The sequence below is a fragment of the Cervus elaphus genome, chromosome 4 (assembly GCF_910594005.1).
Source record: "Cervus elaphus chromosome 4, mCerEla1.1, whole genome shotgun sequence".
Classification (NCBI taxonomy): domain Eukaryota; kingdom Metazoa; phylum Chordata; class Mammalia; order Artiodactyla; family Cervidae; genus Cervus; species Cervus elaphus.
Genome location: NC_057818.1, coordinates 22,223,376 through 22,249,780, shown reverse-complemented (window position 1 = coordinate 22,249,780; position 26,405 = coordinate 22,223,376). Strand labels below are relative to the sequence as shown.

Below are 26,405 nucleotides of genomic sequence, written 5' to 3'. Positions count from 1 at the left end.
ATTTTTATTTCTTTCCTGCAATGAAACATTTCAGAGAGCAGTAGTGCTGATTGAATGAAAATTGAACTTGTTAACATTCTTTTCAGCTTAGCCTGTTGTACATAACAGAAGGTTAGCTTTGATGAATTTCAAAATTCTCTTTGATATCCAAGAAACAGACAGTAAAATAATTGTCTCTAGTCTGATATTTTAGATGCCCCCCCCAAAGAGAATTTATAAAACACACTGATAATTCACACACTTTTTCTTTGTGCATTATATTTCATGTTTGAAGGACCAACGTTTTCTGTTTGATATTTGCTTTGGACTTAATTGTGATAGCATATATTTATAGAAAGTACTCCTGGTGCTTTGGTAATATCAAACATAGTATTAGAAAATTGAAAATGATGGCAGTAAGGGAAGTAAATTTGAGTATGGTAGTCTCTGTACCTGTTAAAGAAAGAGAATAAGAGAGAAAAAAAGTCTTATAGAAGATAAGCACACAGAGAAGAAAAAGAAGAAGCTTTTAAAATATTCATAAAGCTCTTAAGACATAATCCAGACAGATATCATTTTTGATCAGAAAAATGGAAGTGTATCAAAATAATTCTAAAATTGCCAGGCTTGTTTTAGAAATTTTTATTTTTCATACAGTCATTTAGTATGGGTCTAATTCTGGATTATTTTTATTTTCACAAAATAACTTCCATGCCATTTTTGTATTTCAAAATCTTCAGAGAAATATCCGACTTTCAATTAATACATTGTTTTAGCAATGTTGCTTAATGTGTTACAGATAAAACAGTTATTTCATGGGTCATTAATGTGTTTAATGCGTGGAACGTTCTATTAAAACAAGCCCTTATTATTGTTATGGACATGTTCATTGCTATTGTCAATAGAAGCGGCAAAGCTAAATTCCGCTGGACGATTACCATTTAGCCATTGGAGGGGACCAACAATTTCTCATACAAATTGAACGATTACTTCAATAATGTTTATTTTTGGTCAAGTATGGTCAAAACATTTTCTTATTGTAAGTTAACAGTAGAAAAGGCATGTCTTACATAAGCAAAATGACTCACTTTGAATGCAGTGGGACCCATCTCTTCAAAGTCCAAATTATAAAATTGAAACCATATTAACTCTAGCACACATTTACTGAGCACCTACTAAATGCTATATATTCTTAATCATTAGAGACTGATCACTTATAAATTGAGTTTTTGGTTAGCAGTGTCTCTTCCATGTAATACCAAAACACAGAGTCTGATGACTGCTTCATAGAGGCATGTTGTCCGGAGTCAACTTTAGTTTAGCTGTTACTACACCTTGACAATTGTCTGCTCAAAATACCAAGGCCACAGACATTATACAAGCTGCCTTTCTTGGTAGAGCAAATAGCCTTGTACCATGCATAGCTCTATGTACCTACTAACCCTGAACATTGGAGTGTTCTCTTTAAGGCTGAGTTAACTTTAGGATCATGTTTTTGCTTTTAAAAAGATCATGTATTGAAGGAGGGGAATGTTCCAAATTTCTACTAAACCCAATTAGCTGTTGTGAAGGGCAACCTGTGATGACTTGGCTGGTTTATTACATTCAAGGAAACAAAAACATGTTATTAAAAAGTTAGCCTATGATTTATTTCCCTGTGTCTCATTTTGAACATATAATCTACAGTTATAATCTTTTATAGCATTGGCAGTACTTCCCTGTGGGTTAGGGACAGTAGACAGACCATTTAACAAATTTTTATTTATGTATTTATTTTAGTTTTGGTCGCACTGAGTCATTGTCGCTGCCCATGGGCTTTCTCTAGTCTTGCAGTGAGCAGGGTCTACTCTCTAGTTGCCGTGTGCAGGCTTCTCATCGCAGTGGCTTCACTTGTTGAGGAGCATGGGCTCTAGGGTACGTGGACTTCAGTAGTTTCAGCGCTTGGGCTTAGTTGCCCCGTGGCACGTGGGATCTTCCTGCACCTGGGATTGAACTGGACTTGCTTGCATTGCAACCTGGATTCTTAACCACTGAACCACCAGGGTGTGTGTGTGCTCAGTTGAGTCCGACTGTGAGGCCATGGACTGGAGCCCACCAGGCTCCTCTCTCCATGAGATTTCCCAGGCAAGAATACTGGAGTGGGTTTCTATTTCCTCCTCCAGGGGATCTTCCTGACCCAGGGATCGAACTCACGACGTCTGCATCTCCTGCACTGGCAGGCGGATTCTTTACCACTTTACCAGCTGGGAGGCCCCCTGGACCACCAGGAAAGCTCTCAAACAATTTTTAGAGGGATGATAGTTACTCCTGTACTGTTGTCTCACTTTCTTTTATTCACAGCCCTGTTGCCCTTAGAGACAGTTTTTCTTTGCTTGTTTAAGGCCTGTCCTCCCCTCCTTGCCTGTCTTGTCTGCTACTAGTTCATCCTGAGACCTAGAAGTGTCTGGGCTGAAACACACAAAGCTCTCAATAAATATTTTGTTGAATATATGAATGAATGAAAGGATCATGAGAGAATATTTATTGGTTATTAAGAGAGTACTTTGACTACTAAATAAAAATGGAGGGGAAGGGGATTTAAAACATCAACAGCTGTAAAAATAGAATTAATCTTTAAAATTTTAATTTAGGATCAAATAAAATCAATATAGAGCTGACTGCTTGGTAAAACAAAGGAGTTAGAGGGTGTATGAGAAAATACCATTGTTTTATCATAAACTCTTGAAATTTTTATTTTGCTGAGAAACTATTAATTAACTTTGGGGAAGACTGTTTTTCACAAAACTTTCATGTGTAGGTATGTTTGATTATAACCCTGAGAGTAGTTATTAAGTAAAAATTATCTATTTCAGTGTAGATATTTTGATGAATATGGTATGTAGGTCTGTAATTATCATTGGTATGCATCTGGCACAACTTTATTTGTTTGAGGTTCTACTTGGGTTAGGAATACATTAGTTATGCCTAAGTATTGATTAATTGCTTATCTGCAAATAAAATTTTAACATTGCTATAGAATATAACTAAATAATTGAGCTTAAAATTATTGGATTTCCTATTTGTAGTTCTCTGATATTTATAAATACAAAGCACTTTTTATTACTGATAATTGTTTAATTACTCCATTTCTTAAGAAATATTGATTAAAATAACACATTGTGAAAATTTATTTAGTCACACTCTCTAGTATGTTTGGGCTGTTTGCTTCTTAATTAGTTGTTCTCCTTTATTATGAAAACCTGAGGTTGAATTGTTACAGAGAATATTTGTAAATGCAGATGGAAGATGCATAAAATACATTTGCATCTTAGATTTTTAAAATTCCTTTTGAGCCAAAATCCTTTGGCTTACTTTCAAAGATGGAAGTAAGCACCATTGTAGTGAGTCACAATCGATAGAATAATGTGTGATATTTAAAATTATAAAATCTATTTGAATATATTTTACTTTGTAAAAGAAACAAGAAAGCAATACAGGAGGATGTATGATTATGTATCACCAAGTGTATATCACAAAGATAAATGTCAGGCATGGGAAGGAAAGAGAAATTTACTCTGAGAGGACTTCGTGGAAGGACTGGTCCTTGTGGGCCTGAAAGTAGGAGTGGAAAAAATTTGAATATGTAAAGGAAGTAGAGCTTTCTTGGCTAAGGTAGTAAGAGCAACCTGTTTCCATTCCCTCCCCATCCCCTCAAACCCCATATATCTTATAGGAAGTATGAACATGGTAATATGCCATCATGATTTACACAGTAGGGACATTTTTCAACTTTTCATTCTCTTTCAGTCTTGATTAAATCAAGGAGGCAGTCTCAGTTTGAGGCTAATTAGTCTTTCACATCTCTCTTTCATCCTTTTTCAAAAGGAGAAAGCAGAACTCTGGCCCCAAATCTTAGGCAGATCCCCATATTTAGATGGACTGTGTTGTTATTTGCTTTACTTGGTATTTACCTGGCATTCCAATGATCATGGTTTTTAATTTATGATTCCAGTTTTTAATTTATGCTAGTGAGCAAAAGCTTCCTTTTTAATATAAAATTATTCAGATTTTTACCATTCACTCCAATGATTAATGTTCATTAATAGACTGGATTTCAGGCAATTGAAGAAAACAAGGGACCACTACCCAAAACATCCATTCCTTGGTTTCCTTTTTAAAAAAACAAACGACAAAGAGGCTTTTTTATCAGGTGGAGAGAGGAGCAAGTCTCAGCTAAGCACTCTGCCCATGAAGACATGGACAAACCATCAAGACATCATTGCCCAAAGACTTTGTTGAATTGTATTTAGAGGCAACTAGAAGGCAGTGTGCTTTCTGTTAGAAGTCTGTGATCTGCCCATTCAGAATAATTTTCTCTGGTTGCAAAAATAAATCCTTGAGTACTCTTCAAATCATACTACCATATGACTCAGCAGTCCCACTCCTGGGCATATACCTGGAGAAAACCATAATTCAAAAAGATACATGCACCCCATGTTCATTGCAGCACTATTTAACAATAGCTAGGACATGAGAGCATGTCCAACAACAGAGGAATGGGTGAAGAAGTGATACATGTACACAATGAAATACTACTCAGCCATAAAAAGGAATGAAATAGTGACATTTGTAGAGATGTGGATGGACCTAGAAACTGTCATACAGAGTGAAGTCAGAAAGAGAAAAACAAATATATTAACACATATGTGTGGAATCTAGAAAAATGGTATAGATGAGCTTATTTGCAAAGCAGAAATAGAAGCACAGACATAGAGAACGAATGTATGGATACCAAGCAGGGGGGAGGGAGTGTGTGGGATGGATTGGGATTGACATATATATACTACTATATACAAAATAGATAATTAATGAAAATCAAAAAGCATAAAATAAAGGAGCCTGGGCTTTTAGGAGCTATCATATATATTTTACTGATTTACACTTTAATTTTTATTAGAAAATTAAAATTTATGGCTTCCCTGATAGCTCAGTTGGTAAAAAGTCCACCTGCAATGCAGGAGACCCTGGTTTAATTTCTGGGCTGGGAAGATCCCCTGGAGAAGGGATAGGCTACCCACTCCAGTATTCTTGGGCTTCCCTTGTGGCTTATCTGGTAAAGAATCTGCCTGGATGCGGGAGACCTGGATTTGATCCCTGGGTTGGGAAGATCCCCTAGAGAAGAGAAAGTCTACCCACTCCCGTATTCTGACCTGGAGAATTCCATGGACTGTATAGTCCATGGGGTAGCAAAGAGTTGGACACGAGTGGGAGACTTTCACGTCACTAGAAAGTAAATTAAAAATTGCTTCATTCTACAAAAAATAAAAAAAGTTCATACCAATTTAAAAAATAAGTTGAGGTGTTAGGCTCTTTATACTATTTATAATTAAATCCAAGTTGTCCACAATTGATGGGTTGCCCTTGAAATACCATCAGTTAATATTTATTGGGATGAATGACATCAATAAATAGGTACCAAGCTTTTAAACTTTCAATGGCTTCCTTATCCATTGTGAATAAAATCCAGAATGGATTATAGACCCATTACTTATGGCCATTACTCGTTCTCCAGCCTCACAGCGAGCCTTGCTTTTCCTGGGCAGTGACACGGACCTCTTCTTTACTTATCCGGCATGTGCTTCCTTAGGGTTTCCTAAGTGGCGCTAGTGGTAAAGAACCTGCCTGCCAATGCAGGAGATTTAAGAGACGTGGGTTTGATCCCTGAGTCGGGAAGATCCCCTGGAAGAGGGCATGGAAACCCACTCCAGCATTCTCACCTGGAGAATCCTTTGGACAGAGGAGCCTGGTGGGCTGTAGTCCATAGGGTCGCAGAGTCGGATGCGACTTAGCGAGCACACACGCATGTGCTTCCTTATGCCACGGGACTTTGCGCATGTTCTTCTTCTCTGCATACAATGCTCTTTCCTCTTTTCTAGCTCTGTTAGCTTCCACTCATCCTTTACAACTCAGCACAGTGGGTCACCTCTGCAGGGGAGCATCCCCCAATTTTCCCACCTCACCTGATCTGGCTCATCCTCATCTCTCCCAAACCCATTGCATTTCGCTGTTCACCTTGCCTACCCGGCTCCTGCCTCTTCTGGCCTCCTCATTTCTCAAGCGTGACAAGCCTTCTCCCATCTCAGACTTTGCACATGCTCTTCCCTCTGGCTGGAACATACTTTCTCCTCATTTCCTAATGGACTTCTTACTTTTTAGGTATCGGCTCAAAAGTCACCTTGGAGAGGCCTTTCCTACTGTAGCTATCCTCTCCTGAATAATTTTTTTTTTTTTTTTCGCGTAGCCTCTTTATTTTTCCACAATATTTATCACAGTTCTATTTTCACATATGTTCTATTTTCACAGACAGAACCTAATTTTGGACCCCTCCTTCTCTTCCCCCACAAGAAGAAGATTTCTGTTGTATTTCTCTTAATAAAATCATTTTCAAATGGGGCATTGCAGATTTTGTCCATCAGGGAACTTTGCCAGTGTCTGGAGACATTTGGATGTCACAGCTCGGTAGGGAGGGGAGGTTACTGGCGCCCAGTGGATAGAGACCAGAGATGCTATTAAGCATTTACAATGCTCAAGATGCATTGCAAGCAAAGGATTTGATGCATCTGCCCAACAAAGAATTTTCCAGTCCAAAATGTCAATACTGCTGATGTTGACAAACTCTTATCTAATATTATCAGTTAGAAGACAGAGTGAGATAAGAAGAAAGAAGGAGTTGCTTTCCAATGATGAACAATTTAGGAAATGATACAAGTGAACTCTCCATATAAAACATAATTGTATGAAGAGTCAAAAAAGCCACCAGCATTCAGTCCTTCTTGTTGGATGTGATAATAGCATCTCTTATAACGCAGCAGTTGCTTTGCCTTTCAGAGATCATTGGGAAATCTTTCAATGCTTAATTTTAATAAGTAAGATTAATGATTTACAAAAGCACATTGAATTTCTTAGGGCTATGTCCATGATTTTACATTTCCATCTCATGTCACTGGTGGTGGTAGTGGTGGGTTAGTCGCTCAATCATGTCTGACTCTTTTGTGACCCCATGGACTGTAGCCCGCCAGGCTCCTCTGTCCATGGGATTTCCCAGGCAAAAATACTGGAGTGAGTTGCCATTTCCTTCTCCAGGGGATCTTCCCAACCCAGAAATCAAACCCACATCTCCTGCATTGCAGGCAGATTCTTTACTGACTAAACCATCAGGGAAGCCCTCTTGTGTCATTACTACTAGGAAAAATGGTGAGCTATTTTGAAGGAATATATATGAATTATTCTTGCCTATACTTTTTTATGGTATTAATAAATTCATTAGTCCATTCTAAATTTTGTCTAAATAGAGTCATGTTTAAAAGAATCACATGGTAACTTTCTAGTTTTGAAAGATATGAGCATTGGTATATTGGTGTCTCTGGCCTGGCACATAGTAAGTGCTCAATAAATACTTTTCCACTGAGCTGACATCTTTTTCTTCTTAAGTGGAAATCCTAAGATCACAGGAGGTTTTTTTTTAAGGTTACTTTTTGAAACAGAAAATGATTGGCGCTGTTAAGGATCACCAGGTTCCCCAAGGAGGTTGTTAATAATTGGTGACCCTAAAGGAACTTGAATCTCTAAAGAGATACTTTCACCATTAATCTTATACTATAATCCTCACACATAGGAAGTTATTACCAGATAACAATGGACCATGGTAGATGCTAGCACATTTTGTTGCACTGATTATGTGGTTCACAGGTTACCTGACAATATTTGAGAGGTCCTTGGTGTGTGGTCCTGTGGGAGATAAGAAAGGTGGGCCAGCATTTTTTGGATTTGAAGACCACGTGGATGGCTCTGAGTTTTGGCAAGATCTTGGCCCCACCACCACCAGCATGCTTCAGGAGTGGTTTTCACACTGTCCCCAATTCAGAAGCCACCCCCCCCCTTTCTTTTTTTTAGTGAAATGAGTCTCAATTTATATAAGACAAATAAAAATGGAGTTGCTTTTGTGAAAGGAGGGTGGGACGGTCAGAGTTCAGAGCCCACCCGTCTCTCACTCTGTCAGTACAAGCTTCCACCAGTGGTGGTCCACGGCTCCTTTGCTGTGTTGCTGTTCAGTTACTGAGTCAAGTCTGACTCTTTGCCACCCCATGGACTGTAGCCTGCCAGGCTCCTCTGTCCATGGGACTTAGAGAACAGTTTCTCCATCAGTCAATCACCCCAGCTACCTCTGTGGCTTAGGGGTTCCTTCTTATCCAAGAATAGGTACAATAGTATCTAATTCAGGAAGTTATTTAGAGGATTGAATTGGAAAGTGCATACATACTAAGCTTAGCACAGGTCCCAGATCCGAGGAAACACAATGCTCCTTGTCCATGAACCTTGGTTGTTTATCAACAGGAGCTCTTAGGCAACCAGGTCCATCATAAAGGTATAAATGGCAGGTGGAATTCAGGAAGAGTAGACAAAGTCAAAAAGTCTAACCCCGTGGCCCTCTGTGTGACCATGAGCTTCCTCTGAAATAGTGTACGTCTGGGATGCACCTGTCACTTATTGATGTTCATGGGCATGGGAGTAAAGAAAGCGAAGTGGCTTCTTGGTCAATGAGAAGGTTGTGTAAATTATATCCTGATATTTCATGGCCATGCCAGTTAACTGATGATTTTACCATTGGAATTAAAATGCTCTGGAGTTGCCTGCAGATATTTTTAAATAGTTAGATTTAAAGAAGTCTGAAAGGACCTTTGAAAAGCCTCTGAAAGATGTATTTGGAGGCTACAGTTAAGAAAAATATAGCATAATTCCCAGTTGTGGCGGGCTGGAAAACATCAGCAAGCAATGGTAGAACTTTAAAAGGACATGGAAGGGTGGACAGTCTGCTCAAATTTTTGAAGAGAAATAGCTAAGTGTGTGAAGAATGCCAATAAAAAGAAATTAAGACACACTGGTAACGTGAAATCCACTTTTCTGATATCAGACTGTAGAAGGACTCCTACAAGGAGAATGTAGTATTTTAGGAGCGTATTGTTAGTGAGACAAAAAGAGTTAGGGTTGCTTGGAAATGTGGAGCACCTTTTCCCAGGATTCCATAGGAATTTGATAACTCAAGAATTATTAATGGAAAATATGTACATTTTCTATTAAACCCTGGCAGTTAGCCACAGACTCTTTTAACTGTTTCTGTCTCTTGTTTTTAGATTTTCCTAACTATAGTGTTTTAGTTTCTGTTTGTTTTGTTTTGTGTTTTTGTGAATGGGAAAAGTTAAGGTGCTTCCCTCTTTACCCCTCCAATCCAATCCAGTATAATGTAAGTACTGTTTACACTTTTAAAAAATATTTATTTATTTGGTTGCATCCAGGTTTAGTCACAGTATGTGGGACCTTCCCTTGCAGCAGGCGGGCTTCTCTCTAGTTGTGATGCAACTATGTGGAATCTTAGTTCCCCGACTAGGGATCAAATCTGCATCCCCTGCATTGGAAGGTGGATTCTTATCCACTGGATCACCACGGAAGTCCCTAAACTTTTTTTTTTTTTTAAACAAAGAGGGGGCTGTACTCTATAACTGTTTTGCAACCTGGTTTTTCACTTGCTATGTCTTGCACATCACTCTAGATTAGTGGCTCTCTCCCCACTCCAGTGTTCTTGCCTGGAGAATCCCAGGGACGGGGGAGCCTGGTGGGCTGCCATCTATGGGGTCGCACAGAGTCGGCCACGACTGGAGCGACATAGCAGCAGCAGCAGCAGAACTGGAGCAAGCTTGCCCTCCATGGGGCAATGTCCAGAGACATTTTTGATTGTCATGACTGGTGAAAGGAAGGAGGTTGCTATTGGCATCTCCAAGTTTGATTGCTGGGTTAGGAATGGCAACCCATTCCAGTACTCTTGCCTGGAGAATTCCATGGACAGAGGAGCCTGGTAGGCTGCAGTTCAAGTGGCCACAAAGAGTTGGATGTGACTGAATGACTAACACACACACACAGGGAGAGACCGGAGTTACTGTAAACATCCTACAATGCAAAGCACAGCCCCCACAGCAAAGAATTATCTGGTCCAAAATGTCATTAGAGCCAAAATGAAGAAACTCTTCTCTAGGTCAATACACATAAATCTAATTCATTATTTTAAAAAGCTTCATAATACTTTGTAGCATGATCGATCATAATTTATTCAACAAGTTTCCTATTGATAGCTCTTGGCTTCTGAATTAGTGACATTACAATATTTACAATTCATTTGTTTCTTTAAAGAGCAAAATAAGCTTTATCAGAAATATTGAAAAGAAGAATTCATAGGGTTATGTATAAAATTAGATTCTGGGTCACTGTGAGTCAAGAGAATCAAGAAAATCGGTTTCAAGAAAATCGCAGGCTCACTCTAAATGACAAGTCTTAAATGTAGTCATTTGAAAAGCATGTCTTCATTTTTGTATTGTTTGGAATGAGAAGAAGCAAATATAAATCCTTTTCTATGCCTCCTCAAAACAGAGACTACTTTTGAAGTGTTGGCAGTAATTTTCAGAGGAGCTAATTCTGATGGTCTCTACCTCCTCCTTATACATATTTTTTACCAATTCATTAATGCATTAAGTCAAGATGGGTTAAGGAAAAGAAAACAAAGCAGGTTTAAGATGAAAAAAGTGATATTCAATCCTAAAGACATGGAATGACTTCCAGATGCCATTGACAATGTAATTCAGAATTGGAATGATCCTCTGGTTAACCACAGAGGTTTTCACAGAGAGGGTGCCCCGAAGCAAACAGATGCTTGCTCCGTGTTTCTCTAGCCCATCCTTTCTACATGGTGTATGCCTGCCTGGGAGGATAAAATAGAGAACAGCTCCTCCCCATTTTGCAGAGCTGGAGAAAGGATAATTGAACCAGTACCATGTGGAAGAAGGATGGCCAATGAGTTGGTGAGTCTGAAAGGCTTGGACCTTAGCATCACCCCTTTTCTTGTCATCAGTTTCCTCAGTAAGGAGCAAGAGCTGGATATTTCTCTTCCCTTTGCTAATAGTCCTTTATTTTCACTTAATGAAGTCATCCAGTGATAGTTCTAGGCTTCCCTGGTAGCCCAGTGGTAGAGAAATCTGCCTGCCATTGCAGGAGATCCCTGGGCAGGAAGATCCCTTGGAGGGGGAAATGGCAACCTACTCCAGTATTCTTGCCTGAAAAATCCCATGGACAGAGTAGCCTGGTGGGCTAGTCCATGAGGTTGCCAAGAGTCAGACACGACAGCATGCATGCACACTCGAAGAAGACAATTCTACAGTGTCATAGTTGAGGCTGGATAATTTGGGCTTCGTGATTTTGACCTTTCAACTTTCTAGCATGAGTCCTTCTAGTTAATAAATTAATAGAGACCATTATCCTGCAATAAATCAGATCTAACAAAATTGGAACAAGTCAAACTTATCTAAGGAGCTGCTGAAGTTATAAGTTCATTGATCTTTTTAATTGAGGTATTAATTGACATATTAGTTTTAGGTATAGAACATAATGATTGGATATTTGTATATATTCCAGAAATATCACCACAGTAATTGCAGTTAACATTTGTCATCATACAGTTACAAAAAAAAAAAAAAAAAAAACAGTTTTTCTTTTTCTTGTGATGAAGACTTTATAATCTATTGTCTTAGCAACTTTCAAACATGTCATAGAGTATTATTACCTACAGCCCCCAGGCTGTGTATTCCATCCCTATGATGTATATAGGGTTTCCCTGGTTGCTCAGCAGTGAAGAATCTGCCTACAATGCAGGAGACACTTGTAGGAGATGCAAAGTTTGATCCCTGGGTCAAGAAGATTCCCTGGAGCAGGAAATGGTAACACACTCTAGTATTCTTGCCTGGGAAATCCCATGGACAGAGGAGCCCAGCAGGCTAAAGTCTGTGGGGTTGCAAAGAGTCGGAAAGGACTTAACAGCTCAACAACAATGCAATGCAATGATCTATTTATTTTGTAACTGAAAGTTGGTACCTTTTGACCCCCTTCCCAAACCCCTGCAAGCTCACTGATGTTTGGGAAAACTAAGAGTGTCCCATTTCTGTTGCCCCTTTAGGATCAGAGCCACACACAAGTTTCACAATACCGCCAGGATCCCTCTGTGATCATGAGGTCCATCGTCCACATGACGGACGCTGCTCGCTCTGGGATCATGCCTCCTGCCCAGCTCACCACCATCAACCAGTCTCAGCTCAGCGCCCAGTTGGGGTTGAATTTGGGAGGTGCCAGTGTGCCCCACACGTCTCCTTCACCTCCTGCGAGCAAATCTGCGACTCCCTCCCCTTCCAGCTCCATAAACGAGGAGGATGCTGACGAATCCAACAGAGTAAGTTAACTGCCTTTAGTATATAGGGATCAACCCCATGTTCTTGTGTTTAAACTCCATTCACAATATTACCTTCCTTTTCTTCATGGATGTGGAGTAGCACTTAAATTTATGACGGTTTAATTTTTTCTTAACTCTTTTATATCTGTTTATTTCTGTGGAAAGTATATTCAACTGAAACTTGGGAGATCTGACTTTTACTAATTGTAAAGCATTGAGCAAGTCACTTAATAGGCTGAATTTTACTTAAATCGGCAAAGGAGAAGGCTTGTGCTAGGCTTTTCAGAAATTCTGAACTGCTCAGGTTCTAAGTTAATGTCCAGGTGGGCAAGTTTCATCTGGTCAGTTGGCTGACCTGCTGCCCCATTGGATAGTCAGTCTTGCACTTGGGTGATGTTTACCGCATAGTATGTTCCAGGGGTTTTGCCCCTTTGCTTTTGTCAGGGAAATGATACATGATTCAAATATACCCAATTTGAAACAAAAACTTAGTTGCCAGTTTGACTTTTTTGAATGCCTAGAAAAAAACATTGTTTCATTGAAGTTACTTACTCTAGGTACACAATTACTCATTCCTCATTTATTAATTATGGGTGGCACACCTACTCTGCGCTTGGCATCTTACTTGGTTCTGGTGATACAAAGACTTATGAGGGAATTGCTGCCCCTGGGACTTCCCACTGAGAACAAATAAGAGTGTTTAAAACTAGCTCCAGATGTGATTAGTGGCATAACTGATGTATCTGGTATACTGAGATTGTCATCGATTCTGCTTTGGAGAGTGATTTGAGGAAGACTTTATTGAGAAGGTGATGTTTGAATTAGGTCTAAGAGGATACATAAAAGTTTGTGAGGCAGAAGAGAGAGGGCCACATAGTGGTAGAAAGAGCAAAGGAATTATATGTCCATTTATGGGTACCATGAATGGTGTGACGTGGAGGAGGAAAGAAATAGGACTTGAAAGAAATTGCTGGAATGTGGCAGCCTTTTCCTGCTGGTACTTGAGAGCTGATTAATTCTTTGCATCGAGGAATAGCATAAACAGATTTTTTTGCTTTAGAAAGATAGCTTAGGCTGTATATAGAACGTGTTACAAAGAGAGGGACCAGAGAGAAGGAAACCAATTAAAACATCCTTTTGTTATGATTTGTTTCCTTTAATTTTAGCAAAGGAAGGCATACAAGAGGTACCAGATTAGTGAGACATTCAAGAGAGAGAGAATCATCCATTAAGGTTTGATGATTGCTTGGAATTTGAAGGAGTAAAAGGTATGTTGGGTTTTAGTTTGAGAACCAGCATGGATATCAGTAAATGGAGAGGATTAACCCAGGAAGTGAGGAGTGTTCTTTTATTCCCCCCATGGGGAAGCTGAGAGTTTGGCATGGTAGGGGTTGAATTTGAGACGCTTCCATTTGAGTCTAGAACTCAGTCCATTGGAGAGAGTCTAGAATTCAGTCTGTTAGAGGTGGAAGTATAGACTTTTGAACCATCGGCACATAGATAGGAGCACATAGAAGTAACCAGAATTTCTCAGAGTGGGTAAGGAACAAGTCAAGGCCAGAATATTAAGCATCATTTATTTTCACCTTTAGCATCATTTATGTTTAAATAGAAATGGAAGAAAAGGTGCTTAGAGAAGATTGCAGGTGATGAAAAGAGGAGGGAGTTTAGCTGAAAAGAGGAGAAACGTGGCAGGGATTTTAAGGAGGGTTTGGTCTGTCCAGATATGTTAACTCCCCACTAGACACAGAGTGGGGAGATTTGCTTAGCAGTCTCTACTCACACTCACAAGGACTTCAGCAGGGTGAAGTGGGAAATAATAAACCCAAGGGATGTGTATAAGATATTGCTGGGTTACAGCTGGCTATTACACAATTCAAATGGATTCCTTTCATTTCGTTCGCATTCCCACTGATCTTAATACTTACCTCTGATCAATCTGAAATTGTCATCTCTGTAAAGATAATTTTATGTGACTCTTAGCTTGTTCCATTTTTAGACAGGATCCAGGTTTTGAGTAAAGACAAGGAATCCAGTTTATCTTTTAAGTAACTTAGCTGAAAAAAAGGAAGATTAACGTTATTGTTGATTATGTCTTTGGGATAAAGCTATTTCTCCACTTTCTCACAGCCCTTTGAGTCAACTATGCAAAGTTTCTTTAGGAGAATTAATTGTGAGCTTTTATTTAAACTGTGAGATTCTTCATTTTGGATTTATTCTTAAAAGGTAATGATGACTAGGGCAAGTCATGGTTGTCCAAGAAAGATGACAAAGGTTGTCAACATTTGAATGTTGTTTTGCAAAGAAAGGAACTGAACTCTCATTTGGAAAATCTACACTGGAAATAGCTTTCATCTTGTCATTGGTCAGGGTATTGTTGGTGCAAACAGTGCCAAATTCTCTTCCAAGAAAAGAATAGAGTTTGACTCAATTAGAAAAATCTGTGTATATATTTTTGCCTTGTGGTTAAAGTAATATTTTTCATTGAAGGAAAATTTGGCTCAAGTTGAAACTCCAGCTAGAAGACATCTGACTCGTTTGCAAGTTCAGATTCATTAACTAGAATACACGTTTCACTTATTCTGAAGATTTAGAAAAAAGACTGTGGGGTCTATGGAATTTTATTTAATGCAGTGTGTGAGTTATGAAAGGTGGCATTTTGGAGGAGAGGTGAAGTCTAGCTTAATACCTACTGACATCTGTAAGCTACTTGTGTAAAGTATGGGTGTGGTTGTTACTCAAATAGTGCAAACAACAGGCCCACCAAGAAGGAGGTTACTGGCTTCCTAGGGTTCAGAGCTCTCAAAGAAAAGTTACTTATCAGTTTCTTCCCTATGAATTCTATTCATTGAATTAAGTTCCAAACAACCCTCTTTCAGAATGCAATGATACTCTTGGAAAATTTGAGTTAAGATTCAAGACTCAAGGCCATTAAAAGCCAATCTGCTAGTAACTTGAATCTGTCTCCGTTGATCTTGCCCAGAGCTGGCTTTTAAAACATATTTTGTCAAACACTTCAGGATTCTTGATAAAGTTAACTGCAAAATTATCTCCAATATAGTCATCATATTATAATCTAGGGGATGAAGAGGGGGATAAAACAAGGTTGATGAATCATTTCCCCTGCTTCTCTGATGAGTCTGTTATATGATTTTTGAAATTAGATGATGGTAGCAGGTGAGTATTAGAGCTCAGTGGTATATAAATTTGGTAAACTATATCATTCCTATGGTTTTGATTTCAGAGTTCATTGGGAATGTGTGTGAATATCACTGGGCCAGTATTCTTGTGGCAGCCTTACTTACTTTAGATAATAATAAGCATCTTATTAGTCTTCTTTTTAGCCTTGGTGATTCTAGCCTAAATATCTACTGATGCTGCTGTTTTACAGGTTTTTTATTTTATGAAGAGTATCAATTTCCTTTCTAGCCCTAGTTAGAAGTTGGACACGTTTGCATTCCTTATTACCCTATTCTTTAGCAAGTTTTTATTATTTTAGAAAATAAAAGTGGCCTTTCCCTTTTTGTGCAAACTTAGGGATTGGAGCTAATTTCCATTTGAGTTTCTGGAGACCATTAGCAAAGTAAAATTCCAGTTAAAAAAAAAAGAAACCAAACTTCGAAAAATCAATTCAGACCAATCATACATACGATGGTATGAGTCTTTGGCTAAGGGACCTCATTTAAAGTATCTGAGTATGATCAACATCCTGAATATTATTTAGGTTTACTTCTAAAACCTCTGAAAATGTAAGATATTTTGTTTATGGGTACATATGTAACACACACACATACACATGCACACATGCATACGTGTTTGGTACAAAGCATCCTGTTTTTCATTATTCATAATTGCTATTTAAAGCACATGTTGCAAATGTATTGAAGATACTTCTGGGTCTCATTAATCAATGTTCTAAATGCTAATCTCTGCCGTCCAGTTAACACTAAGCAAATTTACCCCTCCCCCTCTTTTGGTGGTGATTCATCTGTTGATGATGTTTAACAAAACCTTAAAAGAACAACCACGGACCTGAGTAAGTCTTTCTGCATTCTCTTCAAGTACATTCTAGGCAGTGAATTTTCATCTTGCTTTGCAGGCCATTGGAGAGAAAAGAGCTGCTCCAGATTCTGGCAAGAAGCCCAAGACTCCAAAGAAAAAGAAAAAGAAAGATCCCAATGAGCCACAGAAGCCAGTGTCAGCATATGCCCTGTTTTTCAGAGACACACAGGCTGCAATTAAAGGTCAGAACCCCAATGCGACCTTTGGAGAGGTCTCAAAAATCGTAGCATCAATGTGGGACAGCCTCGGGGAAGAACAAAAGCAGGTAAGTTCAGGCAAAGACCCATCACAGCCATATAATTCAATGTTCCAAGAATATTCCTGACACCTTTTCTGGGTGAATACATCACCTTAATATGATTGCTTCTCATGAAAGCCTTTTTCTAAGCTATGGAATTAAAAAAACACTAACATATAACTCCAAAGTACTTTCCAGTTATCTGGATTTCTCAGTTCCCTTAAGGGGTGTGTGTTCAGAACCCATTCAGAAGAGAGTTGGAGGAGATCCAGGCAGTATCCTGCAAGCATAAACTTTTGATGATAATCTTTTCATTTTAAATAATGTAGAATTTCCCCAACCCCCCCCCCCCCCCCACCCACCTTGGTCACAAAGGGCACTATGGAGGGATTAGGTCCATCCTGCTTGCCTTTTTTTTGATCATCTTTCTGAACCCTAGTGCTCTCCTGGTAGGTTTCCAAACTTTGAAGCCGCCTCTGTGTGTTTTATTATTGTCAATGGGCATTTGAAATTTTATTCCATGTTCATTTGAAAGTGTGGCCATATGAGAGGCCTTGAGAGATTAGCCATGCTGGTGGGAGACACTTCCTTAGGGTCTAGCATCCTGTCTTTCCCCATGCAAGTCCTCCACACAAATGCAGAGAAGAATGGCTTCCTTGGGGCTCAGTTCTCCTCTGTCTTTTCCGTGAAATTCCAATGACCATTCATAGGCGTTAATTTCACATATCCTCACAAGAATAGACCCCTGTTAGTAGTAAACCAGAATAATTGTTTCATGAATAGAATGGAAAACCCTTGATTTTCATTCTTTCTCTCTTCCTTCTTTCCTTTAATCATGAACTCATTCCTACTAGCTGGTTACCTTGGGCTGATGCTACTGGAGAATCTGCCTGCTTGTTTGCACTGAGCTCCATGCTCTAGGCAGCAGCCCCATCTTCTACCCTAGAAATGTAATCCTAAGGGGCTGGCAAACTGCTGCATCTAACTTTTAAATTCTGGAGAAAAAAAGATAGTTGCATTTTGGTGTAACAGCTAGCCATCAGACCATTGTTTAAGAAAAGGAAGCCCAAATCAGGTTTCGTATACTGGGATTTATTTATATAAATCACTAGTCTCACTAATGGAAATCTTTTATCTTTCACTATTTCTGATTTTTTTTTTTTTCTTGAAAAGAAAGGTCTCCATCTTTTCTCTTCTGTCTTCACTCGCTCTCCCTGTTGTTGCTGGGTTTTCATCCTCTGATTTGTTTCAGTTTAGAAATGGGTGTGAGGGAAAGAAGACAGGATGGAGAAATTGTTAATATTCTATCATTTAAACTGTTTGCCACAAATTTCATTCTCGTTACCTTATTTACTGCCTGAACAGGAGGCCCTCAGCTGTTATTCTCATGAATTCTCTGCTGCTAGCCGAGAAATCTTTTTCTGTTTGTAATAGTAAACATTAAAACTGTGCCCCAGTGAAGGTGGCAGGGTTTGGTTTTGTTTTAATACCTGTGTGTGTGTTTTCACATTTAAAAATCAAAGCCAGAGAGACCAACTTTTTATGTGAGTTCTGTTGCAACCTAATTTGCACAGCAGTTATTTTATGGCTGAGAATGTGTATGCTGAATGTGGTGCTAATTGTGGTCTTTTAATAGGTATATAAAAGGAAAACGGAAGCTGCCAAAAAAGAATACCTGAAAGCCCTGGCTGCATACAGGGCCAGCCTCGTTTCTAAGGTAAGAGAGCGACCAGTCTCTGCATTACAAAGTTGAAAACAGCCCTGGAGCACTGAAAACATAAATCCAACTCCTCAAACAGATAGCACCTCAAATAACTCATAAACTTATTTGTTCTCATTAGAGATAACTCAAATGACGGCATGAAAAATAAAGAGTTCATTCAAGCTAATGAATCCAAATTGTTTCCAAAAGATTCACTGATCTCTGCATATGTTGGCTGAAGCTATTCAGACAAATCTTAAACAGCCCTTTTCTTCCTGTCAGGGGCTGAGATCTGTGTTAATGTCCTCTATTTAAATTGAGAAGTATGTTTCTCAGGCATTTTTGGACATCAGATCATAAATTCTCCAGTGGTTGCATTATTGTAATAGAGGATGTTGTATTTTTGACAAACTGTTCCACATCATATAAATAAATAAACCTCATGATTATTTAAAATAAAATTATGCTCCAAGTACTTAAAAAAAGAGACATGTATACATGTATTATACATAGAGTATACAATGGGCCCTGATGTATTATAAAATGCACTGGTATTCTAAAGCAAATGTCACTCTGGATTATTATTACCTTGATCCAAAAGGAGCATGAGCTGTTACCTTCTATTTTAACATTTAATTAACTTTGTCTTTAGCCTTCCTAGAATTTAGAAAGGCTTTGGGGAGGATAATGTGAACTAATGTTTTGCTCTTGATGTATTTCCTCTGGCAAGCAGAGATTCCATTTCATTGTCTTTGTCGTGGCCTCAAAGTACCACGTTGGGCCTCAGGGCATGGTCAGTGTTGCTGGCAAAGCCATTTAAAAAGAATTTAGCCCTTTTTTCTCCTTTTCACCTGAGTTGTTTCTTCTTTGTATTAAGATCTACCATTGGCAGCTGCTCAGAACCAGATCAAGAGAGGTTGTCTTTGACAGTTCTTAGGACACTGCCTGTTTCATTAGAAAGAGAAAATATTCATCAGGTCCATAGCAAAGCCTTTTTCTGGGACTCTGGAAGATGCACATTGAGAGATATACTGATTCTGGATGCAGACTTGCACATTGGTAGAAAACCACTGAATGTGTGGGCTATAGATGTTAAGAATTGAGGTGTACTTGATGGCTAATTAGATGGAGTGACGTGACTAGAGTAACAATGTGCATGTACTCAAGTGGACCATTTATTCATTCACTTAGCCAGAAGCAGGTATAGATGATCTTTGTGCATTAGAGTGTGAATAATTGACCATACATGGATTTAAGCCAAGAGCCAGTAACTCAAAGTGCACTCTGGAAATAGCATCGGTGATTGGGCTGATCAGGTCTATGACTGACTTAGAAGGGATAACGTACAAGTTTTACTTTTGGATACTAAAAACTGATTCAGAAATGTTTCCCAATGGATAGATTGAGTCTATGGATACTGGAAAAACTATTCAATAGGATGGGATTTAAAAAGAATAAATCTAAAATTCTTTAGGGGTAGGTTTGCTTTGTTTTTGGTTTTTCAATAGGTAAGTACTGTTGTTGTTTAGTTGCTGAGTCGTGTTGTGCTCTAGCAACCCCATGGACTGTAGCCCATCGGGCTCCTCTGTCCATGGAATTTTCCAGGCAAGAATACTGGAGTGGGTCACCATTTCCTTCTCCAGGGGATCTTCCCAACCCAGGGGGCCAAACCCGTGTCTCCTGCTTGGCAGGCAGATTCTTTATGTGAGCCTCCTGGGAAGCCCCAGGGCAGTTGAGAACACCCCAAATTTATAGTCAGAGACATAGCAGGCAACTAAAATGGCCCTTGGGGTATAAGTTTAGAATAACTTCAACCTGACCCTAAAGTGTGAAATAGCTGCTAATATGGTGATCTCACAGGAAGCAGCATCTAACTGTATAGTTTGATGAGTAGACCACATCTGAAGAATTGGTTCTCTCTTTTTTGGTCCCCATGATATAAAGAGAAATGGTGACTAACTGAAGGCCTTCTAGTGGGTTGTCTCCATGATGGTAAGGACTGAAAATCAAATCCTATTTAAATAATTAAAAGAATCATGGGAGCAAGGGTTTGGGGGCATTTGATTTGGTCCTCAAGTATAACAGCCATCATGGAAGGAAAGCTTAAGTTTGATCTCTGTGTCCTGGATGGAACTCATTCAAGGAGTGGGATTACAGGGAGCAAGATTTCAGCCCCAGCATTAGAAATAATAAACAAGGGTGCATCACATGTGCTTTATAACTTAAGCCTCTACATTCAGAGGGCTTCTCCGGTGGCTCAGCGGTAAAGAATCCACTTGCAATGCAGGAAACACAGGAGATTCAGGCTCATTCCCTGAGTAGAGAAGATCCCCTGGAGGCGGGCATGGCAACCCACTCCAGTATTCTTGCCTGGAGAATCCCATGGACAGAGGAACCTGACGGGCTACAGTCCATAGAGTTGCAAAGAGTCAGACACAGCTAAAGCAACTGAGCATGCACTACATTCAGAGCCTGGAACTCCTTCCCTTAAGGTGTGACTCAGCTATCACTTTTAGTCTTCAGAATAACCAACAAAATTAATAGAAGCTTAATATTAAACTGTAAAGGAGTAGAACCGGCAGGTGAGCAGGAGTCCTTCATAGCCATCCACTTTTCCATTCTCCACTAGGGGAGCATCTTAAAGGTGCAATGGCGTGATTGCCCAGGTGTCTAAGTATAGACTTTTCTTGTAGTTTCTTCCTTAAGACTGTCTTGGCCATTTTTAAATATTTGAGTATTTAAAAATAATGTGTCATTTACATGGAGAAAACTGCATATTCTACTTTGTGGGTGAAGTAATGGTTTTTAAAGATCATTATGAACATTTGTAGGTTTCTTCTTAACCAAAGACTTTAGAACATGACCCTCCACCCTCAAGTCATGTGCAGCCCCCAGCCCCACCCCATCCCCTGAGCTTTTGTACAAAATCATAAAACTGTCCATGAATGGATGGAGTCTTACACTGATAAGGTCTTCAAATGGAAGCCATCAGACATGGCTTTTTCTACCTCCAGTGATTCTCCATGTAAAGTCATTCCTCAAGTGTCTTCTAATAGTAGATTTTATAAATGTAAGTAATAAAAATCTAGAAATAAACATTCAAAATCATTAAAGAGAATAGATAGCTTGATGCCTCCAAGTTCCCCTGTCCCTACTCCCCTCCAAAAAACCCTAATTTTATGAAGCATAAGAAGAAAAAATAATCTTTAAAAGAAATCATTCCAATCACAGTTGCATTAGTATAATATTTTTGTGGAGGTAATTAGGTGTTTTTAGTACAAAATATATGAGGCAGTTTCTCTGCATGTTGAGGTCCAGATTGTTTGTTTATAACAGGTTGTTCAGTCACATGAGAGTTGAACACTCACCACTTATCCATGACGTCTTTGATCAATTTTGGAAAACTTTGAAAATATTTGGTAAACCAAAATATTTCTAAAGTTGTAAAGTTCTTCAATTAAGTGTTTCTAAAGAATTCAATTATGTTTTTCTCATACTCAAGTAAGCACTGTTATAAATAATCATGGCTCTGATTATTGTATACAGGGCTTTGAAGTTTTCTAGTAATAGTCATTTTCTGGCAGTAGAGCTCCTTAATGAGTGAAAATAGCTAACATTTACCAAGTGCTCTCTGTAGGCCAGGCACTTTTGTAAATGCTTAACAAATATACGAGTACCTTTAATTCTCACAACCCCTACACAAGGTGAATACCATTAAACCCCATTTAATGGATAAGGAAACTGAGGAACAGATGGGTGAATTAACTTGCCTCAAGTCACAGAATTGTTGAGTAGTGCAGCTAGACTTGGACTCCGGCAGTCTACTGTCATTGTCTTTCAAAATGGTTCTTGGTGATGATCTTAGTTCAGGTTTCAATGCTGAACAACTGTTACTCAAACGTGTATCAGTCATCTTTCAGTACAGTAGTGCTGTGGAACAGTTGTATCGACCCAAAGCCCAATGACTTACAAAGATAAGCATGTATCTCAGAGAGTGCCAGGTAACTAGCTGGGTCTTCAGATCTAGGCCAAGCCAAGGCAGCATCACCAAATCCTTCTCATCTGTGTGCAATTGGCACACACATACCCGTACATGGCAGTGGGCTGGCTGGCAGTGAGCTAGTAATTGAGTCTGGTACCAGGGCCACATGTCTGTCATCACCTAGTGGTAGGTTCTGAAAGAGACAGACAGTCTTTGAAGCCTCATTTCCATCACTTTCTGTTGACCAGAGCAAAGGTGCCAAGCCAGCTCAGATTCAAAACGTGGGGAGCTGGACTCCACCTCCGGGAGGAGCTGCCTGGTCCTCCCCCAAAGCTTGGGCTCAGGGAAGCAAGAGTAATGCTGACCATTTTGATCATCCTTTCACAGTCCTTATAAAAACACTCCAACCGGTCTCCCCTCCAATGCAGGCTGCGGCGGAATCAGCAGAAGCCCAGACCATTCGTTCGGTTCAGCAGACCCTGGCGTCCACCAATCTGACCTCCTCCCTCCTCCTCAGCCCTCCGCTGTCTCAGCACGGAGCCGTGTCAGCCTCCCCGCAGACTCTCCAGCCGTCGCTCCCTCGCTCGATTGCTCCCAAGCCCTTGGCCATGAGACTCCCCGTGAGCCCGATGGTCACGTCGGTCACCATGGCCGCCAGCATGCCGTCGAACCTCGGGGCCCCGCTGATGAGCCCCGTGGTGGGCTCGGCGTCGTCGGCCCCGGTCAGCCCGCCCGTGCAGCCGCAGCCGCAGCAGCAGATGCAGCAGATGCAGCTCCAGCAGCAGCTGCAGCAGCAGCGTTTTCAGCAGCACGTGCAGCTGCAGCAGCATCTCAGCCAGCAGCAGCTGCAGCAGCGTCTCCAGCTGCAGCAGCTGCAGCACATGCAGCATCAGTCCCAGCCCTCTCCCCGGCAGCACTCGCCGGCCGCCTCCCAGATCACGTCCCCCATCCCCACCCTCGGGAGCCCCCAGCCGGCCTCGCAGATACAGCCTCAGACACAGACTCAAGTGTTATCGCAGGTCAGTATTTTCTAAAGACGAACGCGCGCGCGGGGCAGGCGGTTCGTGCCGCGTCTGGAAGAGAGTGGCCGTCGGAGGGTACACCCCGGGCGGCTGCAACTCGCGGAGTCGGGGTGTGGTGATGCAGAAAGGTGTAACGATCGCGGCGGTCCTTCCGGTGTCTATTAGATAGGCAAGAAGAACGAAACAGTGGAGCTGAAAGATCTCGAAACGACTCTGTTTTTAAACAAGAAAAGCTGTGCTCTTCTATGTGATGGCTTTTTTATTTATTCAGGCTCTACCTACAATATGTGAATCAAACCGTGTCATGAATCCTAGGACAGACTGATGACTATAAGAAACTGGCCTCTCTGAGTCATAGCAAATGGCCTTATTTCTCCCGAAGTGAAGAATCCCCACTTCAAGGCGACTGGAACTTCCGAAGCCCTAAAAATAAAAAGCACAGTCAGTAACTACCTGAAATCTGAAGGTCCAGTTTCATACAAACATTTGTATGACGTCAATCGTTGATGGCATTTTTTTGTCATGAAAAAAAAAAATAATGTAAATCACAGACTTTTGCCAAAGCTCTTATTTTTTTCCTTAAATCTCTCCAGAAAAAAAAAAGAAAAAAAAAAAATGCAAGTGATTAGATTCAATTATTGACTCCTTTTCACTTTTTATCCATGACTTCTCCAGACCAAACCACAGTATATGTTGTAACACTATGACCACTGTTAGCCCATTCTATTCATTCCAATTAGAAGAAAAGAATGTGAATACTATATTCTGTGTTTTGAGTGACAAGTTTCGAAAATTAAAAACACTGTATTTTTAAAAGGGAAATGCACTTAAATGAAGACAGTTATTACAAAAGTTAAGATTTAAAAAAAAGCAAGAGTTTTTATTATGATGTAATACCGGTAGAATATTTAAAAGGCGCACCACATCTGAATAATCAATGTAAATATTTTCCTTCAAAGTTGTAAGTTTTCATATCATGTGTTGTAAAGTTTTCATAAACGAGGCTTTAACGTAAACACTGGTGACATAAACCATTCATTGCTACGTTGCTTATTGTGTTTTTATGCTGTTTTATACTTTTTTATGAGTTATGATAGCAGCAATTAAGTTGTTTGTATTTTGCTTAACTAAAACAAAAATGCTTTTATCTTGCTATAGAATAAACACATTTCAGTAAAAACTGTGGACTGTATTTTGATGCAACAACCAGGCAACTGTTCACTTTTCAAATAAAATGATATGTCAAATTTCACTTGTGGTTCCTTGAATATGTAGAAAATGGGGGAAATAGATCCCATACCAACCTGTTTTTAAGCCCAGGTATCTTCAATTTTTAGCTGAAAATGCAAGATTTACAGCTAAGAATGTGGATTGCATGGCCCCAAACTAGGGCCTGTTAAAAAGAAGCTAAACCATTAGAAATAGAACCATTAATGGAATTCCCTGGCGGCCCAGTGGTTTAAGACTCTGAGCTTTCAGTGATGAGGGCACAAGTTCGATCACCGGTTGGGGAACTAAGATCCTACAAACTGTGCGGTGGGGCCAAAAAATAACAAAATAAATAGAACCATTAGTAATTATTTATAATTATCATTTTATTAAGATGCAAGGGCAAGGTAAGTCTAGAGGAAAAAGCAATTGTCTTCTATTTGGGGCTCGAACTAGCTGGCATTGTGTCTTTATTGCTATTAAAATGGATGGTGAATGCTAATTCTTAAGCCAAAATAATTATTTCAGTGCCCATTTCTTCCCCCCTTTTCTTGCTCTGTGGTGACTCCTCTTTGAGAACACTGTGACCACTATCCCCAGTTGTCCTGCATGATTAATTACAGCATCTGTCCTGTCAGAAGCTATAATGAAGAGGTCTTGATAAAAATTGCAAATTACCACTGGCAACAGTCTTCAACTGCTTATGATAAAATGAAAATTAAAAACAGCAAGTGTCATCCCTGACCAGAATCCTAATCTGGAAAAAAAAAAAGAGGGTGTGAGTGGTGGTATCCATGGCTACTGTGTATAAGACATTCAAAAAAATAATGGAATATGGATTCCTCAAAGTTGTTGTTGTATTTCAAAGAATATTTACTGTATGTTGTGGGCTATGAATAATGAATTCAGCTTTCAATATTTCATAATCCTCTCGTCCTCTGTATTATGTACAAATATTGAACAGCAAGAGATTCTAATTATAAATTTATAGATTTCTGGCTGTAGAAAAATTTATGTCTAAATTGAAGCTTTTCATGAGATGTTTTAGTTGACAGGTATCAGTGTTCAAACAGTCTAAGAATGATGCCTAATCACATCTACAAGGGGGCAATTGTATTCCACAAAGAAATGAGATGCTTACACCAGACCCATCAGAGGCAGAGCTGATGGTAAAAGATTTTCTGTGAATTGAAACTAACATTACATAACAATAAGAACCATTTTATATTCTGTTGTGAAACCTTTAGACAAATGTCTTCAAAATTAATTGCTAAACTACATGTGACAGTAATTGTGTATTAGTTCTGTAATTGTCATTTTGAAAACCCATGAAGTATTGCTTGGAAAAAAAATGTCACTAGTGATAAGACTTAATTGCAAATGAAGTCTGTTTTCAACTGTTTGCAGTTAGAAGCAGGTGTTGTATCATCTATTAAATGATTTTTATAAATCTTGGGTTTTATCACATCTGATTAAATGTTGCTAAGCCACTGACGGTCCATTTCAAGAAAAAAATAGCTTAATTACTGCAGTTTAAAAAATTAATCACCAGGCAAAACTGTGTCTTGAAAATGTCAAAAAGCTTGAATCATGAAACAAATTCCCCGACCTTGTTACCATATTATTCTCAGGATCTGCTAAAAGCATATTATGAGTCAACTTGTATTTCATTTTGTACATAGGATTGATTCCTGTTTCTGAGACATAAGTAAGTACATGGTGTATTTGGTGTGTGGTTTTTTTTTTGGTTACAAGTCAGAAATGAATCAGGGTAATGAAAAATAGGCATGAACATTATAGAAGCTGATTAGTGGGACACCTCTATACTTTCCCACTTCAGTGGTCCACGGACATTAACGAGGCGCCCCTCATACCCTCCTTCACGACACATACACCTTTTCTCTCCC

General features: G+C 39.5%; 1 protein-coding gene across 4 annotated transcripts in view; it reads left to right on the top strand.

Moving 5' to 3' along the window:
* Positions 1-24,469, top strand: part of TOX3 (TOX high mobility group box family member 3) — a 117,859-nt gene extending 93,390 nt beyond the window's left edge. For 2 of the 4 annotated variants that reach the window (XM_043898452.1, XM_043898451.1), the window contains exons 4-8: positions 12,014-12,283; positions 16,383-16,610; positions 18,220-18,300; positions 22,696-23,286; positions 23,561-24,469. In XM_043898452.1, the coding sequence (XP_043754387.1) occupies positions 12,014-12,283; positions 16,383-16,610; positions 18,220-18,300; positions 22,696-23,286; positions 23,561-23,614 (1,224 nt within the window). In that variant the 3' untranslated portion in view covers positions 23,615-24,469. Of the gene's footprint in view, positions 1-12,013; positions 12,284-16,382; positions 16,611-18,219; positions 18,301-22,695 lie in introns of all 4 variants that reach the window. The other 2 variants (XM_043898455.1, XM_043898454.1) reach the window with 1 other exon arrangement.
* The last annotated feature ends 1,936 nt before the right edge of the window (positions 24,470-26,405 follow it).